The sequence below is a fragment of the Anguilla anguilla genome, chromosome 17 (genome assembly GCF_013347855.1).
Source record: "Anguilla anguilla isolate fAngAng1 chromosome 17, fAngAng1.pri, whole genome shotgun sequence".
NCBI classification, from domain to species: Eukaryota; Metazoa; Chordata; class Actinopteri; order Anguilliformes; family Anguillidae; genus Anguilla; species Anguilla anguilla.
The window spans coordinates 4,348,815-4,365,604 of record NC_049217.1 but is presented as its reverse complement, the minus strand read 5'-3'; the positions used below and the strand labels follow the sequence as shown (position 1 = coordinate 4,365,604).

Genomic DNA, 16,790 nt, shown 5'->3' with positions numbered 1-16,790 from the left:
CAAACACACGCCAATACTGCTCCCCAGCAGGGTGAACAAGTTTCCAGTTTCATGTTGTGTCATTTAGATTCCTATTACCGGTCGATCTGTAAGTTCGTGGGGAAGTTCCACATCCGCAGTGACACCGCAGAATTAACTGGTAGAGTCAGGCTAATGTTATGACATTATCAGCAGGAGCAAATATGCAACACTGACGTGCTTGAAACATGCCAGTTGGAGTCGCCAAAACTTAGACAACCCGAGGGAATGCATTTTATTGCTTTGCTGTCTCCCTAACCCTCGCTGAAACTTCCTTCCTGCAAGTCAGCACACTTGTCAGAGTGTAAAAAGCAAAAGATTTTCAAATAGAAGAAAGCATAAAAATGGGTCCTATTTCAGAATATACATTTGGTCTATAAATAGACAGGATACGCTGCAGTCAATTCTTTTTCTCCGATAAATCTTTATTGCCCCTAAAAGCACAACTCTTTAAATTTGTGGTTGGAGCTTGGGCAGAGTTGAGAGCTGAGGGGTGTTTTTCGGGGATGCTGAGCAGAGGTGCCTGTGGACCGTAATCCCCCCCCCCCCCCCCCTCCAGAACAGATACCTGCCCTCCTCAGGGTCCTCTGCAAGGGTCAGGCACAGGCATGTGGGCCCGGGGGTAAATTTAGCGCTCCCGTCTGCACCTCAAAGAGAGAAAACGCAGCCGCCTCTGTCCTCCGGCTGTCCGTCCGCCCGTCCGTACCTACAGCGAGCGAGCGCAGCTACCCCTGCCCATTTGTTTGTGTGGACCTGCCTAGCTATCACCCTCAGTGCCTGGCCAAAATCCAGCCCTTATCCCCACACCTCTCAATTAGCGCCCCATGCTGGGAATCCCACCCTCGACCCCTTGGGCGTGTGGGACCCCCCGATCCGAGAACTCCACCTCATCCACTGATTCCCAGCTGGGATAAGAGAGCAAATCCAACCATGCTCCAGCTCTGAGCGTTGGGTATATTGTGATAAGACTGCACAGAAAGGGGACCAATAACAATAATAATAATAATAATAATAATAATAATAATATTAATAATAATAATAATAATAATAATAATAATAATAATAATAATAATAATAATAATAGATCAGCTGGACCCTGGCTGTAGCCTGTGGGGAACACTTGTGCTGGTATGTCCATGTAGGTGTGGAAGTGTGTGTACGTACTTGCATGCATTTTATGGATTTTCAGTTTCTTTCCAGGCCACTAGAAGGCTGCTTCAAACGTCCCTCATGCAGGACGTTACCGGGTGTGATTTGGGAAACTAAGTCATTGTTAACATTGTTTTCTTTCTGGTTTTCTCAAAAGTTCACAAAGGTGAAAAATCTCACAGCACGTGCAGTAGTGTCATTTTCTTTTATTGTTGTTTTTTTGGTCACCTTTTTGATCCCCTCCTACCCAGAGTGCTAAGGACGGTAGGAAAACGTTTCTGTGGCTGTGTGAACCTGCTTTGAGGACTACGTGTCGCTGGGTCACTGGGCTGGAGAGCTTTTCAGCTGGAGGTCCGTGGCTTTGAAATGGCTGGCGTGTTTGAAGCACAAGGTCAAGGTAAACAGAACTTGTCTCATGTGAAAGGTCAATGTACTCCAAAAAAACAAAAAAAAAACCCCAAAAAACAAAAAAAAAACAAGGGCTATTCAACTGGTGTCCTGGGGCCACATGTAGCCCACCATAAACATGCTATTGGCCCTTTAATCATTAACAATTTTTAAAAATTATTATTTATTCAAAAACTATTATTCAGATGCATTAAAAATGGTAACGATGTCCAGACCTGCTGCTATACAGTGGCAGCATACATCAACTAGCTATAGAATAATAAGTAATATATATGCATAGCTCACAACAGCATCTAGTTTGTTTGCACAAATGATGCTATACATCCTGTTCCTGTCTAAATATTTGGTCCATATGAATGGAATCTGATCCCCAGGAAGAACTGGTTGAAGAATCCTGTTATGAATCATATTCAAATGTAAACCCCAATGTGCCATGCAGTAATCTGACCACAAAATCCTTAAAGGTTACTGTATATGAAGGGATAATTAAATGGAATTATTATGAATTTGCATAATGAACAATACCTTGAATTGACTTGGATAAAAAGAATATGCTCTACTATCAGACACATTTTTGTATGTGGCAAAGAAGTAGTTTACTCCATTACAAAATAAAATTACCTGAATTGCTCCAAAATTCCTTCTACTTCTCTTCAGTTTTAATTTATAATTGATACATTTGAAATAGAAATGGATTGTGCTCATATTTGACCCCTTTGGGTGTAAAACAGAAGTGAAAATTGCTTTAAGAAAAGACACAAAATGCAGGATTCTTCCATGGACCTGATATTGCCTCTAGATATGAACAAAGACGATGTAATTGCACATGAATGTGACTGATAAATTGAAATTTTAATTGTGGGTCTGCATTTCAGTGGCTTTTAAAATTCTAAGATCTAATGAACAACCAGAATAAAAATTATCTCAAGCAGAAATTGGAATACTTTCCATGTTGGAGAATCTGAAATTTATTTTGAAATCATTTTAATAAAAACCTAATTAATTTTGAAGACAATCTCAGCACACGATAACAAATTGAAGAAAAGAATAAATAAAAAGAACATGACTGGCTAATGCAGTGAGATTGTCTAACTGCCATGACGTGTGTATGCCCATAGTGATCACTGAGATAACGGGATAAAAGAGGTTTCGTGATGTATCGACTGGCTCCACGTCTGTCAAATGGCAGCTCAGGCCGTGGGAGTTGCAGGCTGTGCTTATCTCGCGTGTGGCCCTCACCTTTATCTGACTGTCACTGCAGCCCAAAGAGGAAGAATGAAAATATAAGGAGATGGACCCCCTCGTCGAAAAAACATCTGTCTCCAATTCTCTATCTCTCCTTCCCTCACTCCATCTCTCTCTCTGTCTCTCGCCCCCCTCCCTCTCCTGTTAACAGCCTCTCCTGTTTGTGACTGAACTTGTAGCAGATGTCGCGGAGGTGCTGAACGTATTGTCTGTTCGAGTTTTCAAGAATGCATTATCTGCGGGCCTCTCAGATTTTCCTTTGTCGGTGTTCGGGGGAGTATTCCGTTCTCCGTTTTCTTATCTTTCCCACGGTCTCCTCTGCTGCCTGTCAGCATTCACCCGTTAAAAGTAGCTGTTCGTTTGGGCGCCATTTCAACCGCGTCTACATACCTGTCAGATTATATGTTCAAAGTGATCAGGCTACCGTTCTGGTTTGAAAAACAGGGGGGAGACAAAGTTTACAGGGGATTTGGGAATAAAATATTTTGACGCACTCCCGACAAAGGAGAATGACATCAGTTGTTTATAGGGAGTTGTTGCTCTAACCGACAGGGATAAACACAAGGGGTTTGTCGTCATTATAAAACAGGGGCATTAAATCAAACCATGTGTTCCTGTTAACAATGTTTAAGTCAGAGAACTCCATATGACCCTGGCTTAAATCCAATCAGCAGTCTATAAAATAGAAGAATTAAGCGCGAAACAGAGGCCTGTGGAAATGCGGTCTATTTGGAGCGGTGAATTGTTTGTTGAGATGTGAGGTGAGTGGCACGGAGGACGGCTCTGCTCTCTGTCAAAGGCAGGAGCCTGCTGAGGGCTTTCCAATTCGGTTGCCAGGTATGTGTTGTCCCCCCTGTTGGCGTTATTTAAAAAAACAAAAAGAGCATAAATATAGAAATGAAAATATCTGCTAATTTTGTTCGTACATCACCATGTACTACCACAGATACTGTTTTCAAATACATCAGTGGCTGTGCAGCATTTAACAATATTTGATGGGCGTAAATACATATTCCCAACTTCAACCTGTTGTTCAGTCACGTTTAAAGCATAAATATTGTATCTTCAGTCTTACGTACATTTTTGGGTCAGTTACTTTCAAATCAAATGGTGTGATGTGAACAGTCACAATTGCAAAAGCCTCAGTCAAGATCCTTGCGCCTCATTAACTTGTCATGTCTTTCCTGACAACATAAAGATTTTGTTTCAAAATGTTGCATTGGCCAGGTTATCCCTAAATATGAACCTGGATTATGGATTCCTTGTTGAAATCGCAAATATAAGCAAAAACACTCAACATAATAAAGAGCACAAAATATAATCAACTAAATTCCGTTATTTAAAAAGTTCCAAATGTGACACATCTTTCATCAGAGTGGAACAATGTGTTAATGCGAAGTCACTTTCCCCACGTTTATTTAATGTTGTCTTCATAAAAAACGAATCTGTCCCATTCAGGCAACCCATTCCTAGTGAAGCCGACATCAACGAACAGGGGCGTCTTCCATGATGACCTGTGGCACAACATCTTAACCCGTGTCCGTACTACTTTGCTTGACTTCGGAGTTTTATTTTTCTTCATCGTCTTTTCGGTAGTGATGATGGTTTCATCTTTCTTAGCCTCCTCCCACTTTTTCCTCATAACATAAACGCAGTATTTTCCCCCTTTAACCCTGCCTGTGATACAGACAAGCTCTTAAGACTGACTCCGTCTCTGACGGCTCTGCAATACCACAGTTTTATTCCAGATCGCTGGCGAGAGGACTCGGCGTTTTACTATTGCCGTGGCAACCAGACTGCTTTGCTGCTGTGTGACAGTCGCTGTCGGTCAAGGCTCCGTATCGCAGCTAGCTTGTCTTTCCAGTATGTTTGTCCATTTTAGCCCATTCCGTTAGATAAACCGTTTTCGTAAGAACAAAGTGGCGAGGTACTGTAAATGCGTTGAAAAAGCCAGCCTGTATTCAAAATGCCTGTCAGACGGGGTCATGTAGCGCACCAGAACACGTACCTGGACACCATTATCAGGAAATTCGACGGTCAAAGTAAGTAGACACTTTTTTCTTTTGTATGCAATTATTTGATAACATATATTAAAGCTTAATAAATTTGCGATTTAATATGACTCCATTGCACGGACATTGGTCAGTCAGTGTTCCTGAAAATCCTTTAATGAACGCTTTCTTTGATAATACGACGAAAGTCTTGTGAAATTATATAACAAAACGATTATATTATCTGTTTGGTAGCCGTGGTTTTCTAAAAATACGAAACAATTTTGTTGGAAGTTATTGTTTAGCAAAACAATCATGAAACCAGCCTTCTCAGCATGTACGTAAGCATGGTCCTGCGAATGCACTTGCGCCCTATTAGGACTTGTATGTTGTAAAAACGAACAATAAGCTGCACACAGTAAGAGATACACGCAGGCTACAAATTGTATTTAGCATGTGTGTGTGCGTGAGTGTGGGTGCGTGTGTGTGTAAAACGTCTCTTTAAAACTTTTAAATAAGCATCCAGGTGATTACATAATTATAAACATGGCACTCCAAGTACCTTAAAAGTTAGTGCACCTGTTGTAATGTTACTGAAATACTGGTTAAATACAGGTTAGATTTAAGTTTGATTAGAAACCCTTTCCGCTTTATTTAAACCGCTGGAATAAACGTTATAGGCATGCTCTTCCCTTACACAATGAAATATATTTCGGACTTATGTTTTCATGATTTATCTCACAAAAAAGTATTACACAAATATGGAATGTCGATGTCAATATACAGTGAGTCGCAGAATGTTTGGGACAAGGACGTATTTTTTTCCCCTTGATTGTTAGATTACATAATTATTAGATTTGTAATCTAACAATTCACACGCAGGAAAAATGCACATTCTCAGCTTTTATTTGAGGGTTTTATTTTGTTGTTGTTGTTGAATAAGCTGGTTTCTCCATGTAGAAATCATGGCACTTTTTATACATAGCCCTGCCATTTTACTGTACCATAATGTTTGGGATGTATTAATGCTATGTAAATGAAAGTAGTCTTACTGTGTGGCATATCCTTTGCATGCAATTACTGCTTGAAATCTGTGACTCATAGACATCACCAGGTGCTGAGTATCTTTTCTGGGGATGCACTGCCAGGCCTGTACTGCAGCCGTCTTCAGCTTCTGGTTGTTTTGGAGGCTAGTTGCGCTTTGTTTCCTCTTCAGCACATGAAACGCATGTTCAATTGGATTCTGATTCGGTGACTGACTTGACCAGTCAAGAATTTTCCAGTTTTGGCTTGGAAGAACTCCTTCGTTGCTTTAGCAGTATGTTTGGAATCATTGTCTTGCTGTAGGATGAAGCACCGTCCAATGAGTCAATGAGGACAAGTGAGCCAGTATCTGTGGCAACCATACATGCCCAAAACCTTAACACCTCCACCACCATGCTTCACAGATGAGGGGGGTGTGCTTTGGATCTTGAGTGGTGCCTTTTGCATTTGGGTGGTTCCCTTTTTCCGTACTTTTCTCTTGCCATCACTCTGATGCAAGGAAATCTTGGCCTTTTATGTCCACAATACCTTTTTCCAGAACTCTGCAGGCTCTTTTATGTACATATTGGCCAACTGTAACCTAGCCATCTTGTTATTGTGGCTTGCCTCTTGCAGTATAGCCTCTGTAGTTGTGTTTAAGTCTTCTGCGGACAGTAGTCACTGACATATCCACACCTGCCTTTGGAAGAGTGTTACTGATCTGCCAGACAGGTGTTTTTTTTTAAATCATGGGGTGAACAGTAACAGCCATTTCAGTCACACCTATAATGCCATTTGACCAAAACATAATGTAATATAATGGTGTCCTGAAAGGGAGGGAGCAATGTATAAAAAGTGATGTTATTTCTACACGATGAAGCCAAAATGCATTAAAACAACCTGAGAATCTGAGAGCTGAGAATCTGGACTTTAACCAAATGTGCATTGTTTGATTGACAATTTAAAATTGTGGAGTACATTACATTACATTACAGGCATTTAGCAGACGCTCTTATCCAGAGCGACTTACACAACTTACAGTACAGAGCCAAATCCAGAAAAAATGTCTTTGTCCCAAACATTATGGAGCTCACTATGTGTATTATATATATATATATATATATACAGTGAGCAATTTTGCTTCTTTTAAAACGGTCACCCATGTGCCAAAAATTAACTGTAGTAAAAGTGTTTCAAATAATTGTTTCAGCCCGGTTGGGTGGTAAAGTCTGAGATGCCATTTTAATGTTATTTTAATGGCGAAACAAGCTCCTGCCCGTATCTGAGCCCCTTCTTCCCCGTGACGTTCGGGCTCTGTGGTGATTGGAAACAGCTGGCTGTTTTATCAGAGCTTTCTGCGTCGGTATCACGCTGGAGCGGCTCGCAGTCCCACCGGGCGAGCGGATGTGCTTTATTTAGTGTGTGACACACGCCGGCACACTTCTGCAACGCAGAAATCACAGCGCTCTTGCATACTTGTCCAATCCGAAAGATCAAAGTTAAAAAAGACGCTCATTTATGACCTTCTTCGGTTATTACAGTTCGTGTTTCGCATCCCCTTTGATTGGCTTTGTTTTTTTCATCTGTTGATTGTTAACGCCGCCACGATGTTTGACGTGCGTAGTCTTGTCAAAGCAAAGATGTTTTTCGACCATCTTGGTCAGAGTGACATTGCTTCGAGTCTCTGCGGCGTACGGTAGTGTCGGTGTGAGTTTTTTTACCCCTCTGATTTGATTTGAGCAGCAGCAGCGGGTGCTGGCTATCAGACGGAGATAGGGCCGGCTCAGTAACGTGCGTCTGCGGGGATCGGTCTGACGCTGCTCTTTGAAGAGGAGGCCCTGCCGATGCCTGGGATGGCTGTATGAACGCACACAGTGCCGCGTCTGGTTTGCCTGTCGTCCCTTATCTTCTGTCCCTGTTTATGCGTTCAATCGCATGTAATTTACAAGATATTTAAATATATGTCACGGACGTTAACCTAACCGCATTCATTCAGTTCCCTTTTCCTGATTGGTTGTTGGCCCCATGGGTAGCTGTAGCTACTGGAGATGAGACAGAAAGTGGTGTGCATTTGTGTAGTACATTGTGCTCTGCAGTGAATGGTGTTCTCAGTTCACTGGAGTGATGAATTATGTGTATGCGTCTGTTTGTGTCCTGTGCATTTTTGTGCATTTTTATCTGTAAATGTATGTTATTATGTGTTACTGCAATTGTGTTGAGTTGTATGATTAGACATTTGTCTGTCTGCATCTATGAGTGTGTGATTAGGTGTTTGTGTGTGTCTGTCTGTCTGTCAGTGTGTGTGATTAGTTGTTTGTGTGTTTGTATCTATGAATGTATGATTTGGTGTTAGTCTAACATCATAGACTGGAGACTTTAGATTTTTCTTTTTAGGGCTTGTTTTCGATGTAGTCTGTATGTGCAGTGCCTTCAGAAAAATTTCACCCTCCATCATTTCTCATATTGCTTTGTTGCGAAGTCAAACTAAATTATATTTAAATCAGATTTTTAATACTCCTATATGGAGTAACTCTCCAAAAATAACAAAATGAAATTACTTTGATGTCTTCAGAATTATATTAAAAATAATAACCTGAACACGACTTAACTGAGAAGCGTTCACCTCTTTGTGTTAACTACCTAAAATTGGCCAGGTTTGTTTTTTATGGGAGAATGCAGTTAGCATTGTTACATGTTAAAAACAAGCACCAGATGCACAGCATTTCGGGCTTCTAGTCAAGCTAATTTTGAACCCATCTCATTTTTGTGAGGGAGTACATTATAGTAAATGTGCTAGCAAGGTCCACCTATACCGATTTAGAATCCACCTGTGTTCAATTACATGACAGCAGAATAAATATCATTGTCTTTTGTGAGGGGTCAGCTGACACAGCGGTTCAGATCACGCGGTCTCGAAGACCGAGGAACCACCTGTGGAAGGAGAGGAAGTTGTTAGGAGGAAGTTGTCAGAGACAAAGTTGCTAGGAGGAAGTTGTCAGAGACAAAGTTGTTAGGAGGAAGTTGTCAGAGACAAAGTTGTTAGGAGGAAGTTGTCAGAGACAAAGTTGTTAGGAGGAAGTTGTCAGAGACGAAGTTGTTAGGAGGAAGTTGTCAGAGACAAAGTTGTTAGGAGGAAGTTGTCAGAGACAAAGTTGTTAGGAGGAAGTTGTCAGAGATAAAAAGCCGCACGGAGAAGGGTATAAGCAGAGCTTTGACCCTTCCCGGGAACATTATTAATTTCACTTTAACGAAACGTGAACCGTATGGTGCACCCTGGAAACTTGTGAGATCTGGCCGCCCTTCCAAACCGAGCGGCTGGATGAGTAGGGCGACATGGAGCTTGGGCAAATTTGCGTGGAGGCATAGGAAAAACATCTAACATGTAAATGTACAAAGCTCCTACAGCCATACCCAAAAAAGACTCCCACTGCCAAAGAGAAGGCCTGTCTACAAACTATTTGCTTTAGGGGGGAGGTGGGGGTGAACACATCTGTAGCTGTCTGGCTCATCCAGAATACAGGGCAGTTTGAGCCATGGGCTCCTCTCTCTCTCTCTCTCTCTCTCTCTCTCTCTCTCTCTCACTCTCGCTGGCTACCTTTCTCTTTCTGTCTCTAACTCTCTGTCTCTGTCGCTGTTGAGCTCTCTCTCTTTCCCTACCTCTCTGTCTCTACCTCTGCTTGCTCCTCTCTCTCTCTCTCTCTCTCTCTCCCTCTCTCTCTCTCTGTCTGATTCGTGTGGTGCACCTCATCTTGCTCCTCAGATCGTAAGTTCATCATGGCCAACGCTCAGACCCAGCAGTGCGGGATCATCTTCTGCAACGAGGGCTTCTGCCAGATGTTCGGCTTCTCGCGGGCGGAGATCATGCAGCAGCCATGCACATGCCCCTTCCTGGCGGGGCCGGGCACCACGAAGAGCGCCCTGGCACAGCTGGCACAGGCGCTGCTGGGCTCCGAGGAGCGCCAGGTGGAGATCCTGTACTACGCCAAGGAAGGTAATGAGGCCCGCCTCCTCCTCTGTGAGAGCACAACCCCAGACCCCGCCCCCTGCCCTGGAAACCACCACCCCCAGACCCCGCCCCCTGCCCTGGAAGCCACTCCCCCAGACCCCGCCCCCTGCCCTGGAAGCCACTCCCCCAGACCCCGCCCCCTGCCCTGGAAGCCACTCCCCCAGACCCCGCCCCCTGCCCTGGAAACCACTCCCCCAGACCCCGCCCCCTGCCCCGGAACCCACTCCCCCAGACCCCGCCCCCTGCCCTGGAAACCACTCCCCAGACCCCGCCCCCTGCCCTGGAAGCCACTCCCCCAGACCCCGCCCCCTGCCCTGGAAACCACTCCCCAGACCCTGCCCCCTGCCCTGGAAGCCACTCCCCCAGACCCCGCCCCCTGCCCTGGAAGCCACTCCCCCAGACCCCACCCTCCACCCCAGGGACTAAACTACCAGACCCTGTCCTCCAGTTCCCCTGCCTTACAAAACCACACCCGCAGACCTCACCCTGTGAAACCACTCCCCCCCAAACCCACCCCAGCATCATTACTGCCTCCCTCTACAGTATCAATACCCTCTCTTCCACAGAACACGGCTTGATTCTCTCACGTTTCCCATAGTTTGGGTTCACAAACATGGCAGCTCACTTAAATACGTGGGACAGTGGTCAGAGGTAGGGATGAACTCTATTGCATTTGGTGGAAGTGGCAAAATAAGAGAGCCATGGGATGCATATTGATCTGGTCACGTTGCCTCATTATCCACCTACAAAGTCTGAGAGTGAAAGACTGTTTTGAGCAGCAGCTTTACACTCTGGCATAATTTTCCTCAGTGCTTCCTGTGTCTTATTGTTTATTTTTTCCCACTGGGTTTCTGGGCCTGTGATGTCTTATATGGAGACACTGAAAGCCAGTGCAAGTCAGAGGAAGACAAGGAGATGCTGACATCCATGTGTATATACTGTATATCACAGTCTTAGCCAACCTGTGTGGGTGGATATTTCTCTCTCTCCACCTCTCTTCCTCTCTGTCTCTTTCTCTCTCCACCTCTCTCTCATACGCAAACACACACACACAATTACACAAAAAGACAACAAACGTAAGTAAGTTCATCAGGGATGTAGAAACAACCCGGGATGTGGTTACTGGTAATCACGGCTATTTTTACATCTGTTATCTCCGAGGCTGCAATACTCTCTCATGTTGTTTGACATTTTTATGGTTATAGGTAAATGGACCATTTTGTGTGTGTGTGTGTGTGTGTGTGTGTGTGTGCGCGCGCACATGCACAAACATGCGCATGTGTGGTCAGGGAGGTCAAACCAACCACTAATACCACGTCACACACTTCAATACGCTTTCCCGACATCAAATAAGCTCATTACAGTTATCACCAATTAATTACTATCAAGTTGGGTGAGCAGGGCCTGTGTTCCGGGTGATTTAACACTAGTATCAGCTTTAAAGGTCCTTGCATAGGGGGAGGAGGCTGGAGCCTGTACGTACCACAGACCCCCCCAGCTCCCCCCCCAGGAGGAAGGGCTATTTATAGAGTTTGTTAACAGACGGGCAGAGCCAGCCTCCGAAGGAGAGCCCCGCTCTCCTCTAATCTGCGACCCTCAAAGCGGTCGGCCCGCTCTCGGGCCGGGATCGGCGCTCGGCTAGTTTTCCTGCGCCGTATCCGATCTTCCCGGCTGCGACGCGTCAGCTCGCGAGCGCGCGCGCCGGGCACATCGCGCTCCTGGACGCGCCGCGCAGGTGTCCTGTCTGCCGGGAAGGAGGCCCGGGGAGGGGGGGGGGGGGGGCGTAGAGAGAGCCCCGTCTGCGGCTGGAGTACCTGCTGGGTCTGCCGCATTTGAAGTTCCTCGCTTGCTTTGTCAGTCTGGATTTGAAAGCCTCAAATATCTGACCTCAGTCCCTCTGTATCTCTCTGTCTGTCTCTCTCTGTATCTCTCTCTCTCTCTCTCTCTCTCAATTCAATTCAATTTCAATTCAAAATGCTTTATTGGCAATGACAAGATACAACTTATGTTGCCAAAGCACAGAAAAGAACATATAAAGAACATACACCATTGAACACATGAACATATACATGGACATACAGTTTACAGACATATAGGCTTACCCAAATAGGCTCACTGGTTGTCCCTCTGTTTATGGCAAGCTGTGATGTAATTTGCCGCTAGTCCGGTGCATTTTTTGTGTTCTCCTAATAAATAGGGGAGCTTTTGGTGGTCATTTAGAGTTTGAAATTCAGAGCATATTTTTGTGAATTTCTGGTAGAAATTTTCCCTTATGTCCAGGTATTTTCCACATGTTGTGAGGAAGTGTAGCTCTGTCTCAACCACTCCTTGACTGCAGTGTGAGCACAGTCTGTCCTCTCTGGACAGCCAGGTCTGCCTGTGTTGGCCTGGCTGTGCTCACTGAGTCTGTACATTGTCAATGTTTTTCTCTGTTTGCTATCTGTCACCATGGTCAGGTAGTCAGCCATGATATACAGTCTGTTTAGGGCCAAATAGCAATTAAGTTCATTTTGAGTTTTTGTCATTTCTTTCTAATAGGTCAAATATTTTTCTTTTTGTTTCATTATAATTGTGTTTGGTTGAATTCTCTGAGCTAGGTGGATTTTCTCTCTCTCTCTCTCTCTCTCTCTCTCTCTCTGTATCTCTCAGAGCATGCAGAAATCAATTAAAATACATATGTACACTAAAATAATAATGACAGTGAACACTCAAAACGTAAACAACGCAGTAACAATAACAATGTCAGTGTTAAATCAACATAAATATATATTTTTTAATCTCCTGTATATGTTAAGATGGTCACTCCGGTCATGGTAGGCTGAATTATATTGTGCCGTAGTTGGGGCTGTTGGTCCTTTTCCTAGTAGGATCACACATTTTTGAGTATTTTGTGCAGTTTTGTGCAGTTTAGAAGGAAGTGCATCCCTCTCTCCTCCTCTCCTGTCTTATAGTGACCACATATCTGTTCTTATTTTGGTAACCATGAGTATTTGTATGCAATTTTCAATTGCAAGCGTGTGCTCACTGGGTCTGTATTTGGTCAGGACCTGTCTCTGCATTTCTATCTTTGACAGACAAGAGATACTCTGCTGGAATATAGTAATTTTAGGGTCTGATAGCAAATTAGTGAACTTTGTGTTTTGTGTTTTTGTTTATTTGCATAATTTGATTTATTGCTGGTTAGCAGGGCTATCAAATTCAAATATGCTTTATTGGCATGACCTCACATTGGCATAGTATTGCCAACAAACTCCCGATCTCTGTCTCTCTCCCTGCCTCTCTCTCTCCACGTTTCTCTCTGACTCATCCTCCAATGAGCTCTGATTCATCCTCCAATCAGGGTCTCTGTCTGTCCTCGCCTGCCTCTCTCTGCCTCTCCTCGCTCCTGATTGGCTGGAGCTCAGCCACGCATGTCCTCATAAATCCCTTTCTTGTAAATACCCTGCATGTGAAACTTTATTGCTGTTTGAAAGGCTTCTCCAAACAGAATGCAAAGTGGTTGAAACAGGAGCTTAAGATGGTAAAGGCCTTGCAACTGAATATGACAGCATTCCATGATCTGGGTTGGTCAGTTTATCTCCTGTGGTACGGTTCAATGAACTGCAGAGGGCTCGGTGTTATAATATAATCTTTACTGCAAACTCTGTAACCTGGTGTTATTGATCTATATACATCTGTATCCTGGTATTATTAATCTATAACTGTAAACCAAGGCTGTTAATATATAATATTAAATCGGTGTTGTTAATTAGCTGAAGCCAAAAGGATCGAAATGAGAATACGAACTGAGTACCAGGTTCTGTCATCATCTGATCATGGGTAAAGGTCAGAAAGAAACACACTGCAGGATTTAATAACTGCAATACAAGCTGTAGACCCTGGACTACTGCTGCAGGCAAAGGACAGGGCCCAGTGCTGTGTGTGTGTGTGTGCATGCGCGTGCGTGCGTGTGTGTGTGTGTGTGTGTGTTATAAGAGGTAACTCTGTGACTCTGTCTCTCTCAGGTACCTGCCTGCCCTGCTTGGTGGATGTGGTCCCCGTGAAGAATGAGGTGGGCGTGGTCATCATGTTCATTCTCAACTTCCAGGAGCTGCTCGAATCTCCAAACAAGAAGGGGAGCTTCCAGAAGAGACTGACTCAGGGGTGGATTAGGGCAGGTGTGTGTGTTTGTGTGTGTGTTTGTGTGTGTGTGTGTGTGTGTGTGTGTGTGCGTGTGTGTGTGTGTGTGTGTGTGTGTGAGTGTGTGTGTGTGTGTGCATTTGTGTGTGTGTGCGTGCGTGTGTCTGCGAGTGAGTGTGTGTGTGGGGGTGGTTGTGCAAATGAGGGTTTCTGCGTGTTTTCGCTTTTTTGGTTTGTGTTTTTGTGTATGAGTGTGTTCATATATGTCCATATGTGTGTACGTGTATTTGCGCGTGAATGTATGTCTGTCTGTCTGCATGTGCCTTTGTGTGTCTCTGTACGTACGTGTGCGTGTGTGTCTCTGTACGTACGTGTGCTTGTGTGTCTCTGTACGTACGTGTGCTTGTGTCTCTGTACATACGTGTGCGTGCGTGTGTGTCTCTGTACGTACGTGTGCGTGCATGTGTGTCTCTGTACGTACGTGTGCGTGCGTGTGTGTCTCTGTACGTACGTGTGCGCGTGTGTCTCTGCCTGAGTGTAACATGGCGGTATTGTGCTTCAGGTCAGAGCCGCAGGCTGAGGCTGAAGCTGCCCTCTCTGCGGGCGGTGGCCCTGCGGCGGCCCTCCGTCTCCAAGGAGCAGTTTGAGGGCGTGGTGGTCGACCTGCTGCAGGTGAGCAAGGGTTGTCTTCAGCTACAGCCGCGCTCACACCCGAACTTCGGGCTATTAATACTGAAAGTTCAGTCACTAAAACTGGAACTTCAGTCGCAAATACCTGACCGGACTTAAATTACAAACACCGGAGGTCATATTTTGGTGACAATGTAGCATGGTCTTAGTGGAATTGCTCATTTTGTCTAAATTTAGCTAATTTCGGTATTGCTCATTTTGTCAGCTGTAAATATTATAAATGCACATTTGTTTTCTGTAAGTATTTTGGCTTTATCTTAACTATGCCAACAAAGTAACAACGTCGGTCAGAAGTATGAACATTGCTAAAAGCGCATTCGTCGCTAACCGCTCAGAAAGCGTTGTCATGGCACCCCAGTCAGTCCTTGTAGCAGTGCAAGGCCGGGTGTCGTTGTTTTAACCGACCTGTCAATTAATCTTTGTCCCCTGTAGGGTCTTAAGCTTAAAGACCATATATATCCTACTGTGCTGAAACCTACACTACAAGGAACATTTCATAAAAATAAAGTAATATCAAAATAAATATTTTCACTTCAACATGTTTTTGTCATCCAAGACACTTGTATTATGTCAAAATCCACCCCTCAGGACTACGATAGATTCAGATGTCCAAGACTCATTATAAAGCCACATTCTCTGCTCGTTAAAAGCTGCAGACTAACATGTGGGAAAGCATCAAGCAACCGTTTATTGCTTTGACTGTATGGGAAAAAGCTATCGCGGCAATGGAAACGAATGGAAATGTCTTTTCATCTGCGAAAATCTTATTTTCACTTGATGCGCTGCATACAGATGGGTTGAGTTAACTTTGAAGGAACTGCCAAATAAGGTTTTCAGAGCACGATGTGAGTCCGCAACAGAAGGCTCAGTTAGCAAAATTGATGCTTTTGAGTTTAATTTGCAAAATATAATACACTGAAATCATATACATTTGCATATCTTCACAATCCTATTGCGGCTATTGACACATGTTTTATTTAGCAATATTCATATTAAACATGGCAGCAGTGTATTATCTATCAATAACAGATTATTTATCAGTGGGTGTGGTTGTTTTGGGTTTTTTACTCATTGTCACACACTGCTCTTTGTCTGTCACACACACACACACACACACTGTTTTCTGTCACACACTGTTCTTTGAAATGCTTACTGTTCTGTCTGTCAGACACACTGTTCTTTGCCACACACACTGTTCTCTCTCTCTGTCTCACACACACTTCTCTGTCATGCAGACAGTTTTTTTGCCTGCCGCACAGTTTTCTGTCTCACACTGCTCTCTGTCTCACACACACACACCGCTCTCCATCTCCATCAAAAGGCCACAGGCCCAAACCTTGTTTCGTAGGTTGCATTTCTGCCTACCAATAGGCTGTGTCTCGGTATGACAGCACTGTTTAATGAAAATAGAATGCATCAACCTGCTTCTTGCAGTAATGCTAATACGTAGGCTGTCCGATGACTCCTGGACACGCTCCTCTCTCAGCCCAACAGTGAGGAGGTGCCGCTGAAGGAGTTCCGCATCCCGTCCAAGGAGAGCTGCATGCAGTCTGAGACGGAGGCCTTGATAGAGCAGGACCGGGACCCCCAGCCCGTGGACCACTCTTCCCCCAAACGGCTCCCCTGCTTCCAGGACCGGCTGGACCCACAGGCGCCCCGTCCCGGGGTCCTCTCCCGCAGCCGGTCACATGACAGCGTCCGGTCGCTCCGCCGGGCGTCCTCGCTGGACGACATCGACGGCATGAGGGCCGACTGGGGAGGCCGAGCCAACAGCTGTGAGCATCTGTCTGTCTGTCCGCCCATCTGTCTGTCTGTCTGTCTGTCTGTCTGTCTGTCTGTCTGTCTGTCCGTCCATCTGTCTGTGAGCATCTGTCTGTCCGCCCATCTGTCTGTCTGTCTGTCTGTCTGTCTGTGAGCATCTGTCTGTCTGTCTGTCTGTCTGTCTGTGAGCATCTGTCTGTCTGTCTGTCCGTCCATCCATCTGTCTGTCTGTCTGTCTGTCCGCCCATCTGTCTGTCTGTCTCTCTGTCTGTCTGTCCGTCCATCCATCTGTCTGTGAGCATCTGTCTGTCTGTCTGTCTGTCTGTCTGTCCGTCTGTCTGTGAGCATCTGTCTGTCTGTCTGTCCGTCCATCCATCTGT

General features: G+C 44.7%; 1 protein-coding gene across 2 annotated transcripts in view; it reads left to right on the top strand.

Moving 5' to 3' along the window:
• Positions 1-3,610: 3,610 nt before the first annotated feature.
• Positions 3,611-16,790, top strand: part of LOC118216018 (potassium voltage-gated channel subfamily H member 6-like) — a 44,706-nt gene continuing 31,526 nt past the window's right edge. The window contains exons 1-5 of one of the 2 annotated variants that reach the window (XM_035397017.1): positions 3,611-3,657; positions 9,595-9,825; positions 13,845-13,997; positions 14,522-14,631; positions 16,136-16,424. In XM_035397017.1, the coding sequence (XP_035252908.1) occupies positions 9,609-9,825; positions 13,845-13,997; positions 14,522-14,631; positions 16,136-16,424 (769 nt within the window). In that variant the 5' untranslated portion in view covers positions 3,611-3,657; positions 9,595-9,608. Of the gene's footprint in view, positions 3,658-4,304; positions 4,863-9,594; positions 9,826-13,844; positions 13,998-14,521; positions 14,632-16,135; positions 16,425-16,790 lie in introns of those variants that run through there. The other variant, XM_035397016.1, reaches the window with a different exon arrangement.